This window comes from Talpa europaea, assembly GCF_964194135.1.
Source record: "Talpa europaea genome assembly, chromosome: 12".
In the NCBI taxonomy this organism is placed as follows: Eukaryota; Metazoa; Chordata; class Mammalia; order Eulipotyphla; family Talpidae; genus Talpa; species Talpa europaea.
The window spans coordinates 56,075,845-56,098,509 of NC_140079.1; the positions used below are offsets into that span (position 1 = coordinate 56,075,845).

At 40.3% G+C, this 22,665-nt stretch overlaps 1 protein-coding gene across 1 annotated transcript; it reads right to left on the minus strand.

The window, feature by feature from the left end:
* Window positions 1-5,364: 5,364 nt before the first annotated feature.
* FAM20B (FAM20B glycosaminoglycan xylosylkinase) lies at window positions 5,365-22,318 on the minus strand (the record flags this gene model as incomplete). Its single annotated transcript, XM_084251520.1, has 7 exons — window positions 5,365-5,596; window positions 8,100-8,159; window positions 9,894-10,085; window positions 10,306-10,477; window positions 14,680-14,789; window positions 18,133-18,219; window positions 21,942-22,318. The coding sequence occupies 7 exons, from the start codon at window positions 22,316-22,318 to the stop codon at window positions 5,365-5,367; spliced, it is 1,230 nt and encodes a 409-aa protein (XP_084107646.1).
* Between the last annotated feature and the right edge of the window lie 347 nt (window positions 22,319-22,665).

The following is a 22,665-nucleotide window of genomic DNA, read 5'->3' on the forward strand; positions in this document are numbered from 1 at the left end:
CCCTAAAAAAGTGTAGGTAAACACCATTCAGTCCCACAGAGAAACAATGAATCCACATACCACTTTTAAAAGAAACCTCTAGTTTGTTTTAACTGTGGAGATTGCTCAAGCCTAGAGACTGCCAGTTACAACTCTTAGAAGTAAAATCTGATGGATGCTGGGGACATCTATGGGCTATTGTGAAAACTGCAGGCAGCTGGATTCCTCAGCCAGCAAACCCTTCAGTGCTGCTACTCAAGTGTGGTTCAAGGACCAGTGACATTAGTATCATCCAGGAGCTTTTTAGAAATGTACTCTTACGTCCCAAACTTAACCAAAATCTGCAAGGTCTTTGTAAGCGAAAAACGGGCCCACAACACCTTTACTGAGATCATCTGAATAGGACCTAATTTTGCAAAAGCATCTCCCAACCCTGCTGAAGGCAGTCAGAGCACTTCTGCTTTCAACACAGTCTGAGTAAAAATCAAGTCTTTATCTCCAAATAAACTTGGCAAGTAAAAAACACTCTGAAAACATACAATGAATCTGTCATAGCTCATCTATATACCTGTGGTTTTCTTTGACATCCACACCATAGAGCAACTGAGTTATCATGGACTGACACTGTCCTCTCAAGACACAGGCCACCCTGGATGAAAACCAGGAAGCCCTGGAAGAGATCACTTCTGGTGACACACACATGTACACGCCTGGGTCAATGCAGGGCCTGCCTACCACTCTCCCTTCCAAGCCCCCACCATCCTGTCCAGCTCCTTATTTTCCCTGTAATCAATTCACCTAATTCCCTAGGCATTTGTTGCTTCAGCAGTTCTCTCTTGCTAGGATTGGCTCTTTGAGGAAGAGGACAGTCACTATGATCCCGATGCACCCACAGCTCCCAGCACAATGCCCAAATGTCTGCTCAGCCAACTTCACAAACTGTAACCGAATAGACAGTCCCTTAAGAAGCCCACCCATGTTGATCCAGTAGTCATGACTATCTTTTTATGAAAGGAGGGCTATTAAAAAGTCACCTTTTATAGGCAAATACACTGGGTAAATTCATGCATAAGAGAACCATGGCCCCTCCCTGCTCCCAGCTACCTCCTCAACCTTTCATTTCAGTCTCTGATATGGCTGAGAAGCAAAGACAGACAGAAATCTCACCTGGAAAATGATCGAATATATGTACTGAGTCACTAAGGAGCATGTCTCCCAGCAGTCAGGTACAAATGACAAAAGCTGGCACAAACAAAACAATAAAAATCAAGTAAAAAAATTTTAAGAACACTGCCTATTTGAGGTTTCTGATGCTGGATTTCCATTTCAAAAGGCAAACATCTGGATTTTCTAAGAATTACATTCAAAGCAACTGTCTTTTCTTCCATACAAAGACAAGTTCTTTGGGATTCTTGACCTCTACAGAAGCTTCAAGTGTGGAGTTAACTACAGAATATATAAAAGGCACCTAAGAATTATCCTGTGAAAAATGTTGGTGTAGTTGGAATTCTGGCATGAGCTTTTTGAAGACGAGTGAGAAAGCGTACAGGGCTTATCCATCAGATAGATACTGTGAAACAACGCATGTAGAAGTGGGTGCAGACGATGTTAACTTGTCTTTTGTCCCCTAATAAAACAGATAGGAAATTGTACCAGAAAAGAATGGCAATATCCTGCAAAATGAAAAAAACAGAGTAAGAGGAAAAGATAACATCGATACTTATTAAAATCTTTATTAATTTTCTTTTTTTTTTCCAGAGTTGAAACCCAAAGAACACATTAGAAATTTAGGCGCATATCTGTCTTGTCTGGTATCTTACCAAGCATAACCTCAACTTTGTGCAATAGCTCTAAGAGGAAATCCTTGGTAGATTAAAAGAGAGGGTACTGGTTCCCAAACTTCCCCTTAAGCAAATAAATTACCTTCCCAGTAAGTTATTCCCTATACCCCCCCACCCAAACATTTTGTGTTTGTAACACCTTAGTTCTTTGTAAACCTGGACAGTGCAGTGCCGAGGCCCTACCTTTTCAACCTAGAGTCAAGGAATCCAAGGGAGAAAAACCGGCCCTCCCCTGAATGACAGGTCTCTCAAAGTTAGGTCTACCTGGTGCACTCACGTGTCCAGCTGGGTTGCTCAGTAGGTGTCTGCTGAATGAATAGTCTTTATGTCACTTAGGGTCCACTTTAAGGGACTGACAAGAGAACATTTTACTAGCTTCAAGTTTTTTAGCAACATAAGTTCTTTAGCAACATAAGTCAGTGTTTCCCTGTGTCAAAATAAATACATTTTTTTCTTGCTAGAATACATATATGACTATGTACATACATATACATTTACTCCTGTTTCCTGAAGCTCAAGCTCACAGGATGACTCATACAAGACGCTCACTGACAGGTGCTGTGTTACCATCACTGAGGGGTGGTCATTTACTGGTCAAACAAAGCATACAGGGACCACTGAGAAGAGAGGCTGAAGGAAGATAGCAGGTGGAAAGGGAAGGCCAGAAGCCTGTTTGTTTTTTTTTTCTAAGAAAAGATGAAAATCTTTGAAAGAACATGTTGCCTTCAGGTGACATTGAAAAGCTGCCATGTATAGGGTCATCTTATATAATATGCAATGAACATACCTGAATTCTTCCATTTCCTCCTAAAATTTCATTTGGCATATTAATCCTGAGTTCAAACAGGGAGAAATGCCTTATTAATAATATATTATTGAACAATACTCTTGAGCAAATTAGATCCTATTATTTTTCTTACACAGAAAATTATTTACACCTAAACTCATAATATAGTCTCATATTAAAGAACAATTTTAGAATGAAACCACTATACTCCTATTTCAAACTTTGGAATGAACATATTTACCATGTGGGAGGACAGGAAAGGGCAGTCAGTTCCAATTTTCCTAATTTTATAATATTAAAATGTATCTACCTTTAGCTATCAGCCAAGTTCACCCAACTTAGGGGTGGCCAAAAACCTTTCCAAACACTTGATTGTAATAGTGCCAGATTTTATCAATAATAAACCAGAAAGAGCACAGAGTGACAAAACTTAAAAAAAGATAGCTACCTCTTTTTTTAAACACAATTGTGTTTGTAAATTTTAGGGCTGCAAGCTTGCAGCTGGTTTTCTCCAAGATACACCTAAACAGTTTTCCAGCTTAATCCAATTCTGACTTAGAACGCCAATTTATCCTTTCAGTGTCAGGTCACACCACTCTACAGTGTAAGTCAACTTTAATGACTCCATCTCTGAATTCCTTTTAAGAGAATGAAATCATATTTTCTACAATGTTTTGAGAAAAACATTGATACATTTTCAAAGCAGCTTTTCCTCGCCTCTGTTTTTCCTTAGCAGAATCTTCTGCCCTCAACATTGAGGTAAGTTCCCAGTCTGAGAACAGTTTTTATCTGTTCCACTGTGGTACACTAAAGGGATGATGTATTTGAAAGAACACTAATCCATAATTTAGTTCAACTAACATTTTCTGGAAAGCGGTGCTGACAGGAGACCTCCCTACCCTCCCACCTGCTGGCTCCCTGCAAGCACCAGCCCAGCTGTTCTCAAGCCTGACTGTGGGTGTCACTGGACACAAACAGTAAATGGTCTAAAAATTGGAATCCATGCCTCCTTTTGTTAATACTATTTTACTGTTTTGTGCTAATATCTGTTTTCTTAAATTCCATCCCTTTTTTAAATAACTTAGTCCATTCTTGTGTACATCTCAATGTATAGAAAGTACAAAAGTATCCTAATTTCATGCTATTTTAAAGTAGTTAAAAGTTACTCAGTCATCTCTCAATGCAAGAAAATTGGGGCATAAATTCAAACTGTTTTTGAAAGGGTGGCTGCCTAAAACTGGTCTCCACTGACTGGCATTAAATGTGTTCAACCACACTGATTAAACATTAGTCTCTGTTGAACCAAAGGACAAATCTGGGACACTTAAGACAAAATGCAGGGGAGAAGACCCAGCTGAGTTCACGGTGTGTGGGCACACGCCTGTCCTCCGCTGACCCTGTGTTATATCAGCTGCTGCTATGTCAGAACCACTTGGCCAGAACACAGAACTAAGCCTGTGTTTTAGCGACCTGAAATGTGCGAACGCTAAAAGGAGACAGAGGAACAACACTAAATATAGGTTTAGAACACCAAACAAAATTAAATGAGGGAGTTAAGTTTTGACATAAAAATCTTAAGGCTCTTCCTGGTAACCTCCTTAATTTTAAGGCTCAGAAGGCTTAAAATCTTTGTTTCTAGTCTTCTGGAGGGCCCAATCCCAAGATAAGTCCAGTCACCAGCAAGATGTGCACTATCATCTGTCAGGCAGAGCTGGCTTTTCTCACAAGAAAGGCACACAGGACTGCCATCTCTTGGGAATAGCAGCTTCAATGACCAAATGCCTTAAAGGCAGAGGTGAAAATTCATTTCAGAAAAGAAATGATGGTGGCAAAGATCACAGGCAATCTAACTCCTACTCAAGGTGTTCTTTAAGTTTGCTTGGTTAATTTGGAAAGGATTTGCCTGCTTTGGGAAAAAGAAAAAAAAAGTCTCCACAAGAGACTCATGCTTGGATTGTAACAGTAACAGTATGTTCTCTAGAGACAATTTTTTGGTTAAGTTGAACACAACTGTGAGAAAGCAGATTTTACTTAGATACAAATCATGTTTGCTTCTACACATCCTAAGAACTTAAATACAGGCGAACCTTTTTTTTCTTGTATTGAATCATCTCCTGGATTCTTGTTCAACCAAGTGGGTCTCTCTTCTTCTCTAAGAAGCTTCAAAAGCACTACTACCTGTTTAAAAGCCCAAACATCTTTCCTGCTTTTGCCTTTCTTCCAATTATATCTTAAAAACATACCCCTCTTACAGAGGATGCTGTTTTGACTCAACAGAATGCCAGGTTTTATATGCAGCCACTCCTGGGGAGGCAGCTAGCCCAAGGTGACTAATCTTGGTAAAAAAGGATTCAAGAGGCTGCAAAATATCTTCAGAAAATCCACAGGTGTGGAGAAAGGACGTAAGGTTGAATTCAAAACACATACTCTAGAACCAATACCAGCGTTAACTTATCCAAATGTCAAGCCTCTCTTTGGCCTGAGACCCAAGACTGACCGACTCTGCTGCCCACTGCTAGAACAGGCAAATGCCCAGGAACTCAGAAGGTGGTTCAGCAGGAACATTTCCATTGTCTGAAACTTGTAGTCTTTGCTTTAGCTTCTAGTATAGAAAACACCAAAGAAATCCAAGGTACCCTGCCCCCGATCACCAGAACTTGCTGCTGGTCATTTCCAATCCATCTCATACCATTTGGAATTGATTGTGCTGTTTCTCTATCTTTGTAAAAAGAAGTTTCAATTATTTTGTGTTGCAAGTTACAAGTGGGAGAGCGGCATCCTGTCTTCCACCAGCACAGTGTCCATCCCAAACTGGTCAGTGCACTGCTTCACGGTGGCCAGGACACTCAGGAGCCGCTGGTCCACAGCGTCCAGATGAGGATCAGAGAGCACTGGGGCGATGGGGTCGTGGCCCATGGCAGATTTTAAGGCAGACTTCAGCACACCATTCTTTAGGTAGTTCAGTCTGTTCCAGGTAGAAACCCGAATGCTGGAAGAAAAAATTTTAGGACAGGTTACAAACACCTCACTATCACATGGGGGCTTAAAGCTGGTTTGGCAGACAAAAGTAAATAATCATCTAAAATATCTCAATAAAGGGCCTCCCCGGTGGCGCAGCGGTTGAGCCCTGGGTTGCGAAGCTGCCCGCGGCCTCTGCGGCGCCGGTTCGATCCCCGGCTGCTCCCCGGCCACCGAAGGAGGGTCCCATGGCGCGCAGACCTCTCCTGCCGCCCGCTGCTCCCCTCAGCAGTGTACTTCGCTCCTTCTGCCTGCTCTGCTCCCCGCTCTGGCTCTGGTGAATTCTCTCACCCTCCCGTGCTTCTGACTGTACCCAGTGCATGTATAAACAAAAAACAAATAAATAAATAAATAAAACATGCCTCTATTAAAAAAAAAAAAATCTCAATAAAAAAATCATTTCTGTCCTAGAATCTCTGTATTATGAGTAAGTCACATTTTCATCACTGTAATATTTTTTCTGGGTAATTAATCAGATATATAGGCAAAGACCTAACTACTCACGTTCACTGCAGTCTATCTCTAACAGGAAAAATATGGAATAATCTGAGCGTCCAACAGTTAAGGAATTAAACTGTGGTTCAACAATGCAAAGAAATACCACACAGTCATTTAAAAGTTCTGAAAATGCAGTGACAGGGAAAATGCCCATGACTGAATATTGGGTGGTGGAAAAAAGTTGGAGGGGGAGGGCCTCCCCTGGTGGTGCAGCGGTTAAGCGCTGGGTTGCGAGGCTGCCCGCAGCCTCTGCAGCGCCAGTTTGATCCCCAGCCGCCGGCGAGGGTCCCACGAAAAAAAAAAGTTGGAGGGGGAAAAATTGTTTTATTACAAATGTGTGGGAAAAGAAAAGTGCATAGACACACACACACACATAACTATTAGAACAAAGTCAGTACAATGTTCGTAAGAGTTACCCTTAGTAACTCAGTCTGCATGTCATTAACAGGTAATTTTAACTTCCTTTTGTTTCTTAATTTAAAAAAATTTCTATCATTTCATCAACTAAAGAGGATCTTTTATCTCAGAATAGAACTCACCTCCCTGTGAGTAATGTGGAAATTACCTAGAAAAGTTTGACTCTGTAATGGACAGCCTGCTGTGCAACTTTTTAAAAAAAGGAACACTTATCATTGGTGGACAAGCACAGAGGTATCTCTCCTTTCTCAGTGGAGGGTGCTGGATAGATACCGTAGGAAGAAGGGTCTCCTGGATGCTAACAGGAGACACATGATGTGGGGGGAGGTCATCCAATAGGGTTCTGCCCTGGCCACACAATTGTCAGGCTCTTGGCAACTCATGAGCCTGACAGAGAGGACCAAAGTCCCAAAGGTCATCCACAGACCCAAAGACAGGCATCTGCTGAGCTGTCCCTGTCTGTGTGCCAGACAACTGCTGCTGATGGCCTGTCTCCATGTGCGCTCTGGACGGCTGCTTCCCGATTGCTCAGCACCTGCACGCAGTGAACTCTTCCTCCAGGGACCTGAACTATACCTTTCCCACCAAGGCCCAAACCCTAGCCTTGGGGAGGAGGCTCTCTTCCATGTGTGTCCTCCTTCAGTGCTCTGTAAAAACTCTTTTTTCAGAGTTTGTTAAGTCTTTCCACTAAACTTTCTTATTTAACTAACTGTATTTTTTCTATCTTCTGATTGGACCAGGCTGGAAACACTGACATTAAACAAAAACACCTTTCTTCAAAGATACAGTTTGTATCACTGCTTTCAAATATTAATATAGATATAATTAAAGGTTGCTTGGGTAAACTATTCCTGCAAATTATTGTTGCTATTTAAAAAAGAGAGAGAGAAGAAAAACAGGCCAGTTGCCAGGTGGGACAGTGTCTCTGGAGGCTGAGCCCTGGGGCGTGGCGCTGCTAGACTTGCACCTCTGTGCAGCCAGACAAGTGGGTCCCAGCTGGTTCTGAGTGTTCACGCTTTAAAATTAAAGCAGCAAGACAATCTGAAAAAGGATCTCCATAGAGCCCAGTCTGTATGTCATTTTCTCGATTTACTTTAATAGACTTTAAAAATTCATTACTAACTACCTCTGGGAAAATTTTACATAATTTCAAATTGAGATATACAAACCTCAAGTGTTCCGTGGTTCTAAGAGGACTTGAAACCACCAGGTAAATCGAGTACAGCATCCAGGGACACAAACTGTACTAGATTTTGAGGGGGGTTGGAGGGGCAAGGAAGAAGACTATATATTGATATTAAAACAGATATGGATATACATTATTGAATAGCTTGCAATTTTCTATTCATACAAAACTTGAAATGCATCTGACCTTGGGATTACCTCCCTTTACTTCTGACCCCCCCAGCCTCATTATCTCCAGGGGTTCTGACTTGGAAAAACATGAAAATCACTGCTCACATATTAGGAAGTTTAAAGGTAAAGAAAATGGATGAGCTTTTACCTAAGCCTGGAAGGGCAGGCAGCACAGGCACATGTGTTTGATGTGTCTGACTTACATGCAACACTGATAGAGAGGGGCAAGGATGCTTCTCTCATCCAGCGAGGGGTTCCCAAAGCTGAAAATTAAATGAAAATGTAGTGAATTAGGTGTGGAAGTATCAGCTCCTTTCTTAGCATTAAAGCAACAGCAAATTCTGTAAGAAACCCAAACATGATCCCAGATAATTTCACCATCCCATAGCACAAATCACTTAAATAAGAACTCAACACAGTATTTTCATGTGGTTTTTAATTTTACACATCTTAAACATATAATTCCAAAATGCAATGTTACTTCAATGAAAAGCAGACAAACAGGGCATGGCCAATTAGACACAAGATCCCTAAGAGCCTGCACTGCAGTATTAAACAATAAATATACTCATTTGCAAGGATTCTTCCTCCTGCTAAGAGGTTGCAAGGTACTGAAACATAACCATGGTGACATAGCACGGAGTCCACCAACCAATGAGAGAACCCGAAGACCCCAAACCTGGAAAGGTTTTAAGGGTGGACAGAGAAATACAGGCTGTTCACATGAGGTGCCCAGAAACAAGCAGATGGTCATTACTAGTAAAACAAAGCTCACTTGTTCTATTCCAAAATTACCAATCAGAAAAGATTTGGATATCCTATTCCCATACCTATATGGACAGATTCAAACTGGAAAAACTGCTCACAGAGGCTAAGATAACAGTGATTCAAAGCAGATGTAACACTGATCTTATCAGTCCTTTAGAGTTAGTAAAGGAGAACTGATTCTGAAAAACTGTCATCTTTCCACTCTTTTCCTGGTGGATCAGCTTTTCAGCGGAGGGCCTGGTAGTCCTCAGGATCCTGTAGGTCGTCAGGTAACAATTAGCAAAGGCCACTCTTTCAACGTGCATTTAAACACTGCACATGATCTTAAAAAAATACCGATTATTTAATGAGTAAGGATGAAGATTTTCAGGAATGTACAGAACACTGGTCACTACTCTGCTTTGAGGGAGAGGCAGTGTTTGCTGTTCTCTCACTTAACTGTCTGTCTCCACCTTTACAAGGCATGTCATCCGTGTAAGGTGACGTCACCAGCAAATGCAGCCCAAGCATTGCCTTGCTGAGGACCCACATCTCAAATTATTCCCAGCAACCAGCACTGACAGTAGTGCTTGGATGATTCTGGGCTCCTAGGAATTATTCTATTCAGCAAAAAATTAAGTGTCACTGAAAGTGTGGCACTGAACTGGGCACTGTGGAGAATGCAGAGAACACACTGGAAATAAAATATGCTCCTCAAATGGTCAGGCCTAAAAAAAAAATAAGGACATTCTATTTATTAAAAATTAATAAGCATGTATTATTTTAGATAAAAATCACTGTAATTATATATAATAACTACGCAACCGTCTTTCTTCCCATGGTGGGAAAGAATCTGGGCCTAGACCACCATGAAATAGCAAAACCTCCCATTAAATGAAGTAATTCTTTTAAACACGATGAAACTTTGGGTAAGATAAATAATAAATATGTTTATTAATATGTGTTTCTCAAAATACTGAACATCATAGTCAAAAAAGAGTGATGTAAGTAGAGATAAATCAAAGACCTTGGTGTGTGAGGAGGATGAAAGTCTTCCCAACCCTTAAGGTGGAGGGAGTACAAACTCTGGAGATGGAAGGATGGACGCCAACAGCGAAGACCACAAGCCGCAGCAGGGAGGAGGCCTCCCAACAGCTGTGTTCTGGATGTTTTTTAGGATACCCTAGAAAATGCCCTTGTGTACATACACAGACATCCCTTCCTGACACGGCGAGTCCTGCTGGGCCTACCTTTTAGCATTATCGAGCAGGATGAGCATACTCGCGCCTTCATCGTCTTGAAAGCTCTCGTAGTGATGGCGGTCAGCATTGCCAATCAGGTAGTCGAAGACAGCGGTGTCAATGATGTCCAGAAGGCGTGGACCGGAGTCATATGGGGATGTTTTCTTCACAGCATCACAGTAGCTCTCATCATACTCCCACCTGGAGGCGAGCAGCATCGCCAGGATTGTTTATGGATTGCCAACATGGGCCTGGCATTGTTTAAATCACAGAGCACAGAGTCCCTGCCTTGTAGGTTTGCCCCTACTCCCACAGTCCTTTTCAGTCTTGGACAGAACCCTGGCTCCTACAGAGGAAGGGCACCTTGCCTGAGACCTGCCAGGCACAGGACAGAAAAGTAGTGGCTCACAGGGGCATTTACCTGGCCAATTTGCCCTCTCGGTAAGTCCTGCCCCACGGGTGTCGGTGTTTCTGCAGAGGCCACACATCTGGAAGCCAAAGTGTGACAGATCCCTCCATCGTGTCTCCATCAGCACAAGCTGGCTCTGTTTCCCGGCAGTAATAGCACTTTCCATAGAAACAAGTGTTATTTCCTAAAGGGGAAAAAGGAGCCAAATACACTTATGGAACAAAGATGGACTCCAAATTCTCCCCAACAATGTAAAAGAGAGCAACTAAATATACATACTGTGAAAAGATCCTGAACTTACTACATTTCAGACACTTACTTGTTTTCTGTACACTAAGTTGTTCCTTTCTCTTTGTGTCCCTTCTACTCAATCTCTTTCCCAGGATTCATCTAATGTCACAAGCTTCTTTTTTTTAAAGATTGATTTATTTATGCATTCAAGAATTGGGGTACAGGCCAGAGGTTTCCAAAATTGGAAACTAATTCCCCCTCTCCTGAGTGTAGGATGGACTTAATCACTCACTTCTAATGAACAGAACATGACAGCAACAGTATGTGTGATTCTTGAGTACTTTGTAAAAGATGCTGCTACTTTCACCTTACTAACTTTTAGATCATTCACTCTGGGAAGACCCATCCTCAATATCTTGAGGACACTCAAGCAGTTTAATGCAAATACTCATGCCATGAATGAAGGATTCATACCACAGCCAGCACCCTCCTGCCAGGCTGGTGCATGAAGCCCCTTTGAAGTGGACCCACTAGCCCCAGTCAAGCCTTCAAGTAACCGCAGCTCTGAATGACATCTTGACAATAACTTCTAAGAGCTCTGGAACCAGAGCCACCCAACTCAGTCACTCTTAAATTCCTGATCCGTGGAAACAAAGATAATAAAGACTTATTGTCTAAAGCAAAAAAAAAAAAAAAAAAGAATTTACAAAGTTTTTGGAGTCTTTGTCAGGAACCAAGGCAGAGGCCAATATGAATTTCTTCTTTCATACAAGGAAACAAAATATGTACACTTAAATCATGATCTTTCCCTGCTCCACCTCCCTAGTCATCTCCTTTCCCTGCATTCTAGAGATCTCTAACAGCTTCATTATCTACTTCACCAATCCAGAAACCTGGGAGTAATCCTTAAATTTTTCCTCTCTGAATTTGCTCAGCCCAAATGTTCACTAAATACTTTCTATTCTAATTCTTGGTGTCTCTTAAATCTTTCTAAGCCCTGTTCCCATCCTTGCTCTAGTTCTCACTCTTAGAACATAGAAATTTACAACTGCCCCCCAGTGTTCTCTTCTCCTGACTCTCCCCTTCCCAATGTATACCAACAATTAGTTTTCTAAAATTCAAACCTGACTTTCCACAATCCAACTCCCTGCGCCTAACAAGAGGCTTCGACTTCTCAGCCTGGCGCAATCCTGCAGCAACACTGTCCTGAGCACATGATGCCTTCTCATGCACTAGCACCCCACACCCATCACTTCAGCTTCCTGCACAAGCCCTGTTTTCTCTCTTCCTCCCATCTATGTTCTGTTCTCTACCTGAAACAGGGTTGCCTCAGGGGACCCTAGATCTGGATGGGAACAAAATTACATTTTTATTTTCACTAACTTCTACCTGAAACTTGGCATACCCACCCACAGTATGGTTTGGTAGGGAGCAAACCATAGTAATACTAGCTTTACCTGAGACTTTTCACCAAAAGTCCCAGATTTTTCATATCCTATTAGCATTGTTGCTAATTTTACAAAGTATCAATTATTTTCAGAGTATTCAGTATATTCAAATTAAGGTTGCATTAGATCACTGCTAGATCTTGTTGTTTAATGTGCTAAGTACAAAAGCACATGCTACTGTATCACAAATTTACTTCCTGTAATTTTTGATAAAACTATTCTTCAACATTATTTGTGTCATTTATGAGCCTACATATTCTAATTTATGTATTTAAAAACATCATTTGGGGAAGAAATAAGCTTCTCTAGACTACCTGAGGAATATCTAGCACAAAAATGGGTAAGAATCTAATTTAGGATGTTCTGATAAACTACCTTTGTCCCTTTAAAACTTGGTTGAATGATTATTTTCAGCAGTATTCACTACCCTAACCCCACAGGGCTCTCCTTTCTTCCCCTCCACACTCCCACAGGCCCTCTGTATACCTCTAGCTCCCCCATCACACAAAGCACCTTGAAGACAAGATGTTACTCATTTTTGTCAATTCAGCACCTAGTTCAGAGCCTACAACATGGAAGTGAAATAAAATGTTGCTGAAATAAAACATTGTTGAATAAACAAATGTAAAAATATAAGTAGATGAAAAATTTTTGTCTTAAGATCTCTGAATGGGGGCTAACAATTATAGCTATGAGTCCTAGAGTCCTTTACAATGGAGACACATTCTGAGAAACTTCTGAGAAGTTCTTAGAAGTTTAGGCGATTTCACTGTGTGAAAATCACAGAGTGCAATTTATCCTCCTTCATAGTTCATCATTGACTGCAATGTTGTTATAGGACACATGACTGGTAGCTTTGTGACTGTGGGAAGTCATTTAATTCTCTTAGGTTTTTTCCTAAGATATGAAATTTGGATAGCTCGCCCTACTTATTATACTCTGTTGTTGTCTGTGTGAAAAGTGCTCTGTCAAGTTGCAAGCACTACACAGAATTTAGTTATTATAACAAGTTATCAAGTAACACAAAAAGAAATAATTATACCAAGGACAGTCCATTATTTAAAACCTGCCTACAGCCAAACCCCTCTACCTACCTGTTATGAATTAATTCCATCTCCCTTGGGTGCACTTCCCCACCAATCCAATTCATATGTTGAAGCCCTAATCCCCAATGTGGTGGTATCTGGAAGTGGGGCTTTTGGAAGTTAATTTGGTAATGAGGGTAGAGCTGTTAAGATGGGACTGGGTCTCTTACAAGAAGATACATGAGAGAGAGAACTTCTCTCTGCACGTGAGAATACAGCAAGAAGGTGGGTGACTAAACCACCAGAAACCAATTCTGCTGGCACCGTGATCTGGAATTCCAGCCTCCAAAATTATGAGAAATAAATGGCCATTGTTTAAGCCACCAGTCTATGGCATCTTAGTATAACAGTCCAAACTAAAGACACTGCCCTGTAACGGAGGGTGTATCCTGATGCTCATTCTCCACAAATACCCACTGATCCTGCATGCTTTCAGGTCTTTAGTGGATGTTCTTGTTATTATTTCCTACTATTTTGCTAATGCCTTTCTCCTTTGCTGCCTAGGTTGGTCCTACTGATTCCTCAATAGCCAATCTAAGTGTTAATCACCTCATCTACAAACCTCTGTCTAACCTCTCCCTTCCCCACACCTTGCACAATGTATGAGTTAATTTTCTGTGACTCTCAGGAGCGCAGGGACTCTGCCCTACTCTTCTTGACCTCCTCTCATTCATCAGGAATTCATGTTTGCCTGAGCATAAAATTGGACAACCAAAAAGCCATTAGAAAATATATGAAACAAATCACTGACATTGTATGCTTCCAGTTATTTTAAGGACAGCATGGTCCTAGCCTTATAGGTTTATATTCTGAGTGATGAAGCTGTCACAAGTCCTTTAAATATTCAGTTTTACCTCACTTTAATTGTAAATCCATTCACTGGAGCAAAGCAAGGTGAAGTTCATCTTGCAATGTCTGTTTCAAGTCATATCATAATGCAGAGCACTGTGTCATTGAAAATGTCACTATGAAGAGACAATTGACACAACACTTATCAATTATTCCCATTCTCACTGCACAAAGACTTTGAACAGGAGTGAGAATCTCAGCTCAGATCCCTCACCAAAGAGTGAGAGAAGGGAGAACAGAGATCAGAGGGGCTATGCATACTTCCATGCACAGTAAGTCTGGTCTAACCCTTGTAGAGTAGCAGAAGACAACGTGATCTTCCAGGCCCAAAGAACCCTACAAGGGAATTTCTGACCCCTTTACAAAGTTGCCTTAAGGTTTCCTCAGTTCTAATGAGACAGGAGACAGTTCCCAAGAAAGTACATGTATAAGAAAAAACTTCCAAAATATACATACAGTCATTAAAGATTCAGGTCAAAATCCAAGTTAAGATTTAGTTCAAGGGCAAACAGTTACCACCTATTTACATTAAGTAAATGATGCCACTTCCTACTTCACACACAACAAAGCACAATTGGGAAAAAGCCTAATTTCTGGACATCTACCTGTCGTTCCATTTCCTCTAATAATCTGAGAACAAGTTGGCTGATTTGTTTCTGTCTACCTTTGAGATCTTCAATTCCCAAAAGTCGCCAGCTTGTTCAATGATGCCCCATTCAGCTTATTAACCATTCTCCCATCTAACGTCTAAATGTCCTCTGTAATCTCCTTACCTACAGTCAGGAAGGTGCTCAAGAGCTGTTCTGTGGCAACGGGCTTGATCTCTGTGCGCAGATTCACAAATCTGCCAACCACCAGGGGGGCTCGGCGGAAACCTAAAATCCTTGTTTGAAAAGTTGTAGAACAGAAGAGAAAAATCTTTAGGGATGTATTTTATTAATAATCTTGAAAATTAAGGCAAATCAACTTTGATATGTAAAAGTCTTGTTGCAAGATATTATTTTTAAATAATATTGTTAAACATTATTTTTAGAGGTACAGATATTTATGTTTAATATCAGAATGTATGTAATCTGTTTTAATATATACTTCAGCAAAGATAAGGCAAATCTGGCAAAATGTTGATAATCGCTAAATCTAGGGAGTGGGCAGATGGGTTCATTATACTAATCTCTCTACTTTAGCTAAAATTTTTCTATAATAAAAATTTTAAATAAATGTTAAAGCATTTGAGAAAAAACTGGGCCTAAACCCATACATGGGTTCAAAGCTTTGGATAAAACAGCACACTGACAGAAAATGACACAGATTAAGTAAAAGGATAGAACCATAGACAACTTAAATACTGATATATTTGAAGATACTTCTCCTCAATGGTCTCAAAGTACAACCTTTGGCAGAGGACAATCATTTTTTAACACATGGAATTTCCTAGCTAAAAAATATACATCCACTTAAGAGAAGTGGGAGGGGCAGGATTTGAAACACAAAGAACATTTATAATGACGAATATAAAGATTGTTCATAATTCCACAACCAAGACATAACACTCAACATTTTGGCATATGAGAATGTTTTCTTTACAGGTACATAAACATACACTCACTCTGGTATATCACAACTGAGGTTAAATTATATGCAGTTTTGTATCTTGTTTTTTACTCCTCATTATATGGTGACTCTTTTCCCATGTCATTAGAAAGTCCTTAAAAACAGCTGTGTAATAAATAATCCATTGTTCTGGGCTACAGATGATTCTGTCCTAAACTCAATCTTAGAATCTGTCACAAAAGCAAGGGGATCAAATAGAACACAATAGGAAAATTGAGAGAACATCCTGAGACCAGAGAAGGTGGTTAAATCCTAGTGTAATTGAGAGATAGCAATCTGGAACTGAAAAGCATCAAGAGCCAGGCTGGGAAAGTCAGGAAGTATTTTTTTTCTCCCACTGACCACTACCAGATCAAAGAACAGCAGCTAATTTAGTGCTAAGGCACTTGAGCTTGGCTGGATGGCAGTTAACAACAGGGGTGGGGACACTGGCCAGGGATTATTTTTCAGACTTAGAGGTAGAGAAGAACTTGTAAATACAAGCCCTGTGAAGCACAAGTCATAAATTGAAACACTACTGTATTTCCCCAACATCAAAAGTAACCATTTCTGTACAAAGCCTACTCTACTCTGATGGAGATCATAAATTTTGCCAGTAACAGGAGCAAAACAAAATAACTATGACATACCACTTTATATTAGAGCAACAAAAATTAGTATGTTGAAATATTGGTGCATATTGGGGAAATGACCTTCATGCACTGCTCGTGTCTATTAATAAGGACACACGAAGAGTTTGGGATGAAGAAAACAGGGAAACAAATATGGTCGTGGAAAGCCTGATTCTACTGTGCCTTTAAGTGAGGGGTAGGATTTATCCACTCTCTGCAACTTGGTCATAAAAGAGGCAGTGAAAATTTATGGTACTGTGAACAAACATTTATTTAATATTTTCCATATCATTAGATATTTAGATTGCTACGGGTTTTTTACTACTGAAAAATGCTACCTCTGAGACTGTTATGTAAGTATCTGAATTTGATTATTTCTCTATACTTCCTAGAAATATATATATCTACATAAGATAGTTACTTGTTCAGAGGACAAGAACATTAAGATTTTTTTAAATTTTTAAATTATTTTTAAAGATTTATTTATTTATGAAAACAAGAGCTGGGGCACAGGCCAGAGGTGTGGGGCAGGGGGTGAGAGGAGTCACCAGAGACAGAGTGGGGAGCAGAACAGGCAGACTGACTAAAATACACTGCTGAGGGAGCAACAGCCAGACAGTAGAGGTCTGCTGCGCCCTGTGGGTTGCTCCCTGGCTGGCTGGGAATTGAAACTTGTACTGCAGAGGCTGCGGATTGCTTCTTAGTGCTGCATCTTAACCCCTTGTGCCACCAGGGAGGCCCAAGAACATTAAGATTTTTGATCTACAGTGCCAATGTTCCTAAAAGAAACACTGACCCAATTAGTACTATCAGCAGCATGTGAATTGCAATATATTCCTGCCAAGAAAGTATACATGTATACTTTTTTTAAAATCTCTACCATTTTCAGCAAGTCAAAGTAGTATTTCATTGTTTCAACTGGATTTTTCTTTTTTAATTACTGATGAGGGTGAATGCCCCCACCAAATTTATTAGTAATCAGTCATTGTTATTTAGTCAACTGAGTTCTCAGACCATATTCTACTAAGAGTTTCAGTGTAGTTACATAGGTTTGTATAAACACTTATATATGAAGACTTCCAGTGCTTAGGTTAACACTAGAGTTGACAATTTTCTCCTAGTTTGCCTGCCTTTAAGTTGTTTGATATTTCTTGACATATGAGTTCACTTCTATTTTTATTGAGGTAATCTTGGTCTTTTTTCAGTTGAATCTATTGAGCTTTTTTGTGATTTTTAAATTATTGTTTTCTGCTTAGAAAAGCCTTCCTAACTGACAAAAAGACAAAAATCCACCTTTATTTTTTTCTGGATTTTTTATAGAGTGATTTTTAAAAATAGTGTAATTTCTCTTAAAGTCTGTCACTATGTCCTGATGAATGAGCTGATCAAAGAGCACCTAGGATATGAGACAGTTTAGCTTCAGGGTTCCTGAATAGCAACCTGTTGAAAAATAATAATTTTCCTAGTTAATGTAAACATTTAGAATGTCTAATTTTCTCTTGGAATTATTCTAGTTAATGAAGCTGTGTGTATTTTATAGATAGACAATAAAAGTTACTATTATGTATGTCATGCTATGTTTCTAGCATATGGGGTAAGTTAGTACTACTTCCTTAAAACAAACAAACAAACAAACAAACAAAAAAAAACAGGACTGCTAGGCCCAATTCATCACTGATTTAATTTTGGGATTTGAGTTCAAATTTTGGTTTTCATCCTGTTATTTTATTTACCTAGAACATCTTCACTTATGATCATGATTGTGATGGGGCATACCACAATGAAATAACCTTAAAAAGCCTGAAGTTAAAATATTTATTTTGGCATCCTGGTGCTAGCCAAATTAAGAGGGACTCATGCAAACAGAATGGCCTTAATCAACTACCTAAAGTAAATAACAAGTCAGTTATTCGTGTTGTACCCTTTTGAAGATGTCCATAAGTCCTCTCCAAGCTTTTCTTAAAAGAAAGCAAAATAAGCATAATCCACTGTGATCACACATACCTGTCCAAATGAAAGGCTGCTACCTCTGCATTGTGTCTATCATAACCAGCATATGGTTCCCCTTCTACCACATAGTCTCGGTTATACCTGCAGAGTGAAGAGAAGCACAGATGTAGACATGAATTACATCAGTATCAGAGGTGACAGCACAAGAGGCAGGGCAAGCCAGATTCTACTCCACAGACACCTTCTCTGTCAACCCAGAGAACCAGCAGTAGATAAGCTTGAGTCCCTGGTAGATAGGGTCAAGATGAAGTGAAGAGGGCCTCCCTGGCGGTGCAGGGGTTAAAGTCAGTGATATGAAGTTGTCACTAGCCACTACAGCACAAGCTCAATCCCTGGCCAGGGAGCTAACCCATATGGTGCAGCAGACCTGTCTTGTCTTGCAGCTGTTCCCCTCAGCAGTGTATTTCAGTAGATCTGCCTGCTCTGCTCCCTACTCTGGCGAATCCTCTCACCCTGCACCTCTGTCATGCACCCCAGTTCTTTTTTTTTTTTTTTTAAAGATTTATTATTTATTTATTTATTTGTACAAGCACTGGGTACGGGAGGGTGAGAGAATTCTCACCCTCAGAAGCACGGGAGGGTGAGAGAATTCACCAGAGTCAGAGAGGGGAGCAGAGCAGGCAGAAGGACCGAAGTACACTGCTGAGGGGAGCAGCGGGTGGCAGGAGAGGTCTGCGCGCCATGCGGGACCCTCCTCCGGTGGCCGGGGAGCAGCCGGGGATCGAACCGGCGCTGCAGAGGCTGTGGTCAGCTTCGCAACCCAGCGCTCAACCGCTGCGCCACCGGGGAGGCCCCACCCCAGTTCTTATATGCATAAAAAAATATTTTTTAAAAAGAGGAAGTGGAGAAAGAAACCAGAATTCTATCATCAATCATTCTATGAATAAACATGGAAGATGTTATTTTACCCCTCTAAAAGATTTTCAATGTAGCTTAAGTAAAACTATAAGGTAATTTTCTGGAAGGCAAGGACCATCCTTCTATCTCCAACACAGTGGTAAGCCTAGAATTGGTGTTTAATACATTTTACTAAATGTTTATTAGATTGAAGAAAAGGGAAATGTATAATTAAAATGTTTGCTTACCAGAATAGCTATGGTAAGGCTTAAAAGCCTCAATTTCTTAAGCAAAAAATGGTCCTGAAACACCTCAGTTTTTGTTAATGAGTACGCAATGAAGCATTTGAAGTTGTTTGAATAATCATTCTTTCTCCTTTTGAATTTATGGTTGTGTTAGTGCAAGGAATACTGGACTGGGAGTGAGAGCTATGTAGAGCCTTGTCACTGTTTGCCTGAGAAAACCTGAGCAAATTCCTTCTCTTCTCTAGGTCTTAGATTCCTTATTTACCATATCAAGGGTCTGGATTAGGAGGCAATTTCTAAGATCTCTTTCATCTCAAGTTCTATTCCAATGATTTTACATCATATGCATGACATTAACAAAAGATAATTAAAACTGGCATTTTTCTTTCACCAGTCATTTTAAAAGATATGATCTAAACCTGCTAATTGGGAAGAGAAATCATATTTAATTCACCCATGACCTCGACTGCTCACCGGCATTTCCTGAATCAAAAGCAGGCTTAATAGGCTCCACAAGGGAACTGTGAATTAGAAATAAATTAAGACTGAAGTGAAGAGGAGCTACTTGGATCTCCTGTGCTGAAAAAGCCATGGGAAGTGGGAAATGGTGCTGTAAAAGGCAGTGACCTTCAACACGAATGACCTGGGAATGTAAAGTGAAATCATGTCCACAAAACACAATTTTAGGCATTAGAAGACAGCCATGATCACCACCTGGTTGGACACCAGCTTCCTCTTAGCATGGTCAATTTACTCAAATGTAATTTTTTGCTTCTATTGTCAAAGCATTTTGTAGGTTACCTAGGGCTACACTGGCTATCTCCAAATGAAAGTCTGAGTTTTTAAGCAGGACTTAAGCAAAAGCTGACACTATTCAAGCACTTCTCTCTTTACCACAAAGTGGGGCTGTCCATAATGCTGAGGGACAATCCTTGTGTATTTTATTTATCATGACTCAGGGGGCCACAGAAAGATAGGAGGTAATGTGCAGTGCATTCCTTTCAGTGAAACATTAGAACTTTCCAATTCGTAGTTAAAGACTTCTCACAATGAAATGTAAAACCTTAGCAGAATCCAGAGACTTTGGCAGGAAGGAAGGAAAAAGGAAAGGAATAAGAACCAAAATGAAAGAGCTGCAATGGAGTCAGAAGGTCTGAATCCTTAACTCATATTTTGCTATATGAAATATGGAGACTCACAACTGACTTTCTCATTTCCTTACCAGTAAAATGAGTAGTTGAACTACTTCATCTCCAAGATCATTTATTCACTTATACTTACGCTTGGTCCTGCCATTTGGTTCATTTCCCACTATAACTGCAGTTTTTGCTTGTAAATATCAATTGACTTCCAGAATGGATACAAGCTACTTTGAAAAAAAATCACTTTCATAATTTCAGGCAAAATGGGCAAAACAGAAGTATCATTGTATTCCTATGTATCTCATCGACCATACATATCTTCTATTTCTGAAAGTCGGACTTGGACAACTAAGCTCCAGAAATGATGAAACCACAAGTGGCTGTGAAAGAAGGCACATGTCTCCACTTAGCAGGAAGGCCTGAGATCCAACTCTCAGCAGAGTGATCCATCTTAAGTCACTGACAGAGCAGTAAATTCATACACTAAATGCCAATAAATCACTCCCATCCTCTGGTGAAGGACAGCAGAGTCTGACCAAGGACATTAATTTGTACTTACACTAGTACTAAATAGTATCTGAGGCCCTTAGGGCAGAATAGCAATTTGCTGGCTGTTTTGGGACTGGAGTCAATTTCCACAAGCACTTAAACTTAACACCTACTTTCCCAGCCTGTACCAGCATCAAGGATGGTCAGCACACTCAGTGTGCAGTGACTGAGAGTGCTACGGCCACGGCAGGGTCCTACTACAGTCTTTAGAATGGGGGAGGAGAGTACTGTGGAGCAACGGTGGACATGGGCTGTTCAGGAGGTGGAAGGGCTTCTAGGGGCCAGTGTGACAGAAATAAAGAGCCACGTGTTGAGAGGAGGACCAGGCGATTCTAATACATAAGCACAAGAGTCCATTGTGGAGGAACGATAAAATTGTTTAGTACACTGGAAACTTTAGATATTACAAACTTTCAAACTAATTTAGATATTACAACTAATTCCTGGCACAGAATGTGAATCACCATCATGTGACCTATTTCAAAATCATATACTCACCATCATGTAACCTATTTCAAAATCATATACTCACAGAAATATTTTTAAATTAAAAAAAAAAAAGTTAAATTCTATACTACAAAACTACCACTCAACTTATCTCTGTAGGACCTTAGAGAAGTCTAAAACCCACTCCAACTTTGGGTCATCCATTCAAAACCCACTCCAACTCTGGGTAACTCTTCTTCTACAGCATCTTTAACAGCACACTTTTGGTGACAAGTTGTGTATTTCCTAACCATTCATTTTGTATCTCTAATATCTGGCACATAACAGGTATTTGATAAATTAGAAATCAAGGCTAGTCTAACTGCAAAAAATTCAATCTTCTATGGAACCAAAACATAGTCCATATAAATATCTCCTAAAGAATCATACAACATTAAGAGTGAGAAAAGACTTCAGAGATTTTCTAATATACTCTTCTCATTTTACTGGTGAGAATAGCAAGAAAAGATGAATACTTTTATATAAATCCCAAGTTACACAAGTCAACCAATTAGCAAATATAATTTCTCAGATAAGGACTTACCGCTTAGGTTTGAAGACCACTTTCTGTCCTCCTTCAAGTATCAGTAAGGCTTTCAGTTGTGTCCCTTTATAACCCACATCAGCTTTAATGATTTTTTTGGTGGCCATGGCATGCATGATGGCCCCCAGCTCTGGTGTCTCTTCAGGATACACTTCCCGGGGGACTACCCACTGGGCGGCAATCTCCCAAGGAGACTGCAAGGTGTGGTCCAGCTTGGGCACCAGTTCCACCCGCAAGCCACCCATCATTCGGTGAAAAGCCCTCTGGTCCTCCCGATTGGCAGCTGATGTATCTAAGTTGTCAATCAGAAAAACTTTGGTGAAGATAAAGATGACAAGCAGAATTGCTAACAGCACAACTCGCTGCTTTAGCTTCATGATGACCTCTTTTCTTTCTATCCTTACCCACTCTCTCTCTTATCAAGGAGAGCAGGTGGTGATGGTTATGGAGGCGATTCCATGATTATACACACCGGCCCACTTCTTCACTGAAGTGCGTCCGACAATTCCTGCAAGCCCAAATAAAGCAAAATTCAATTAGAAATTGTGTACTTCCACCTTGAATCTTCTGCAAGTCTCAAATACATTACTCACCTTCTTAGCCTTACTAATCTTATACTAGTCCAGGGAAGGACCCTATAGGGAAGAATTGGATACGATAAAAATTTAAAAGTAAATAGGGTGCAAAGTCATCCAGGAGCCATTTGGATGGCTACAAATTCTTA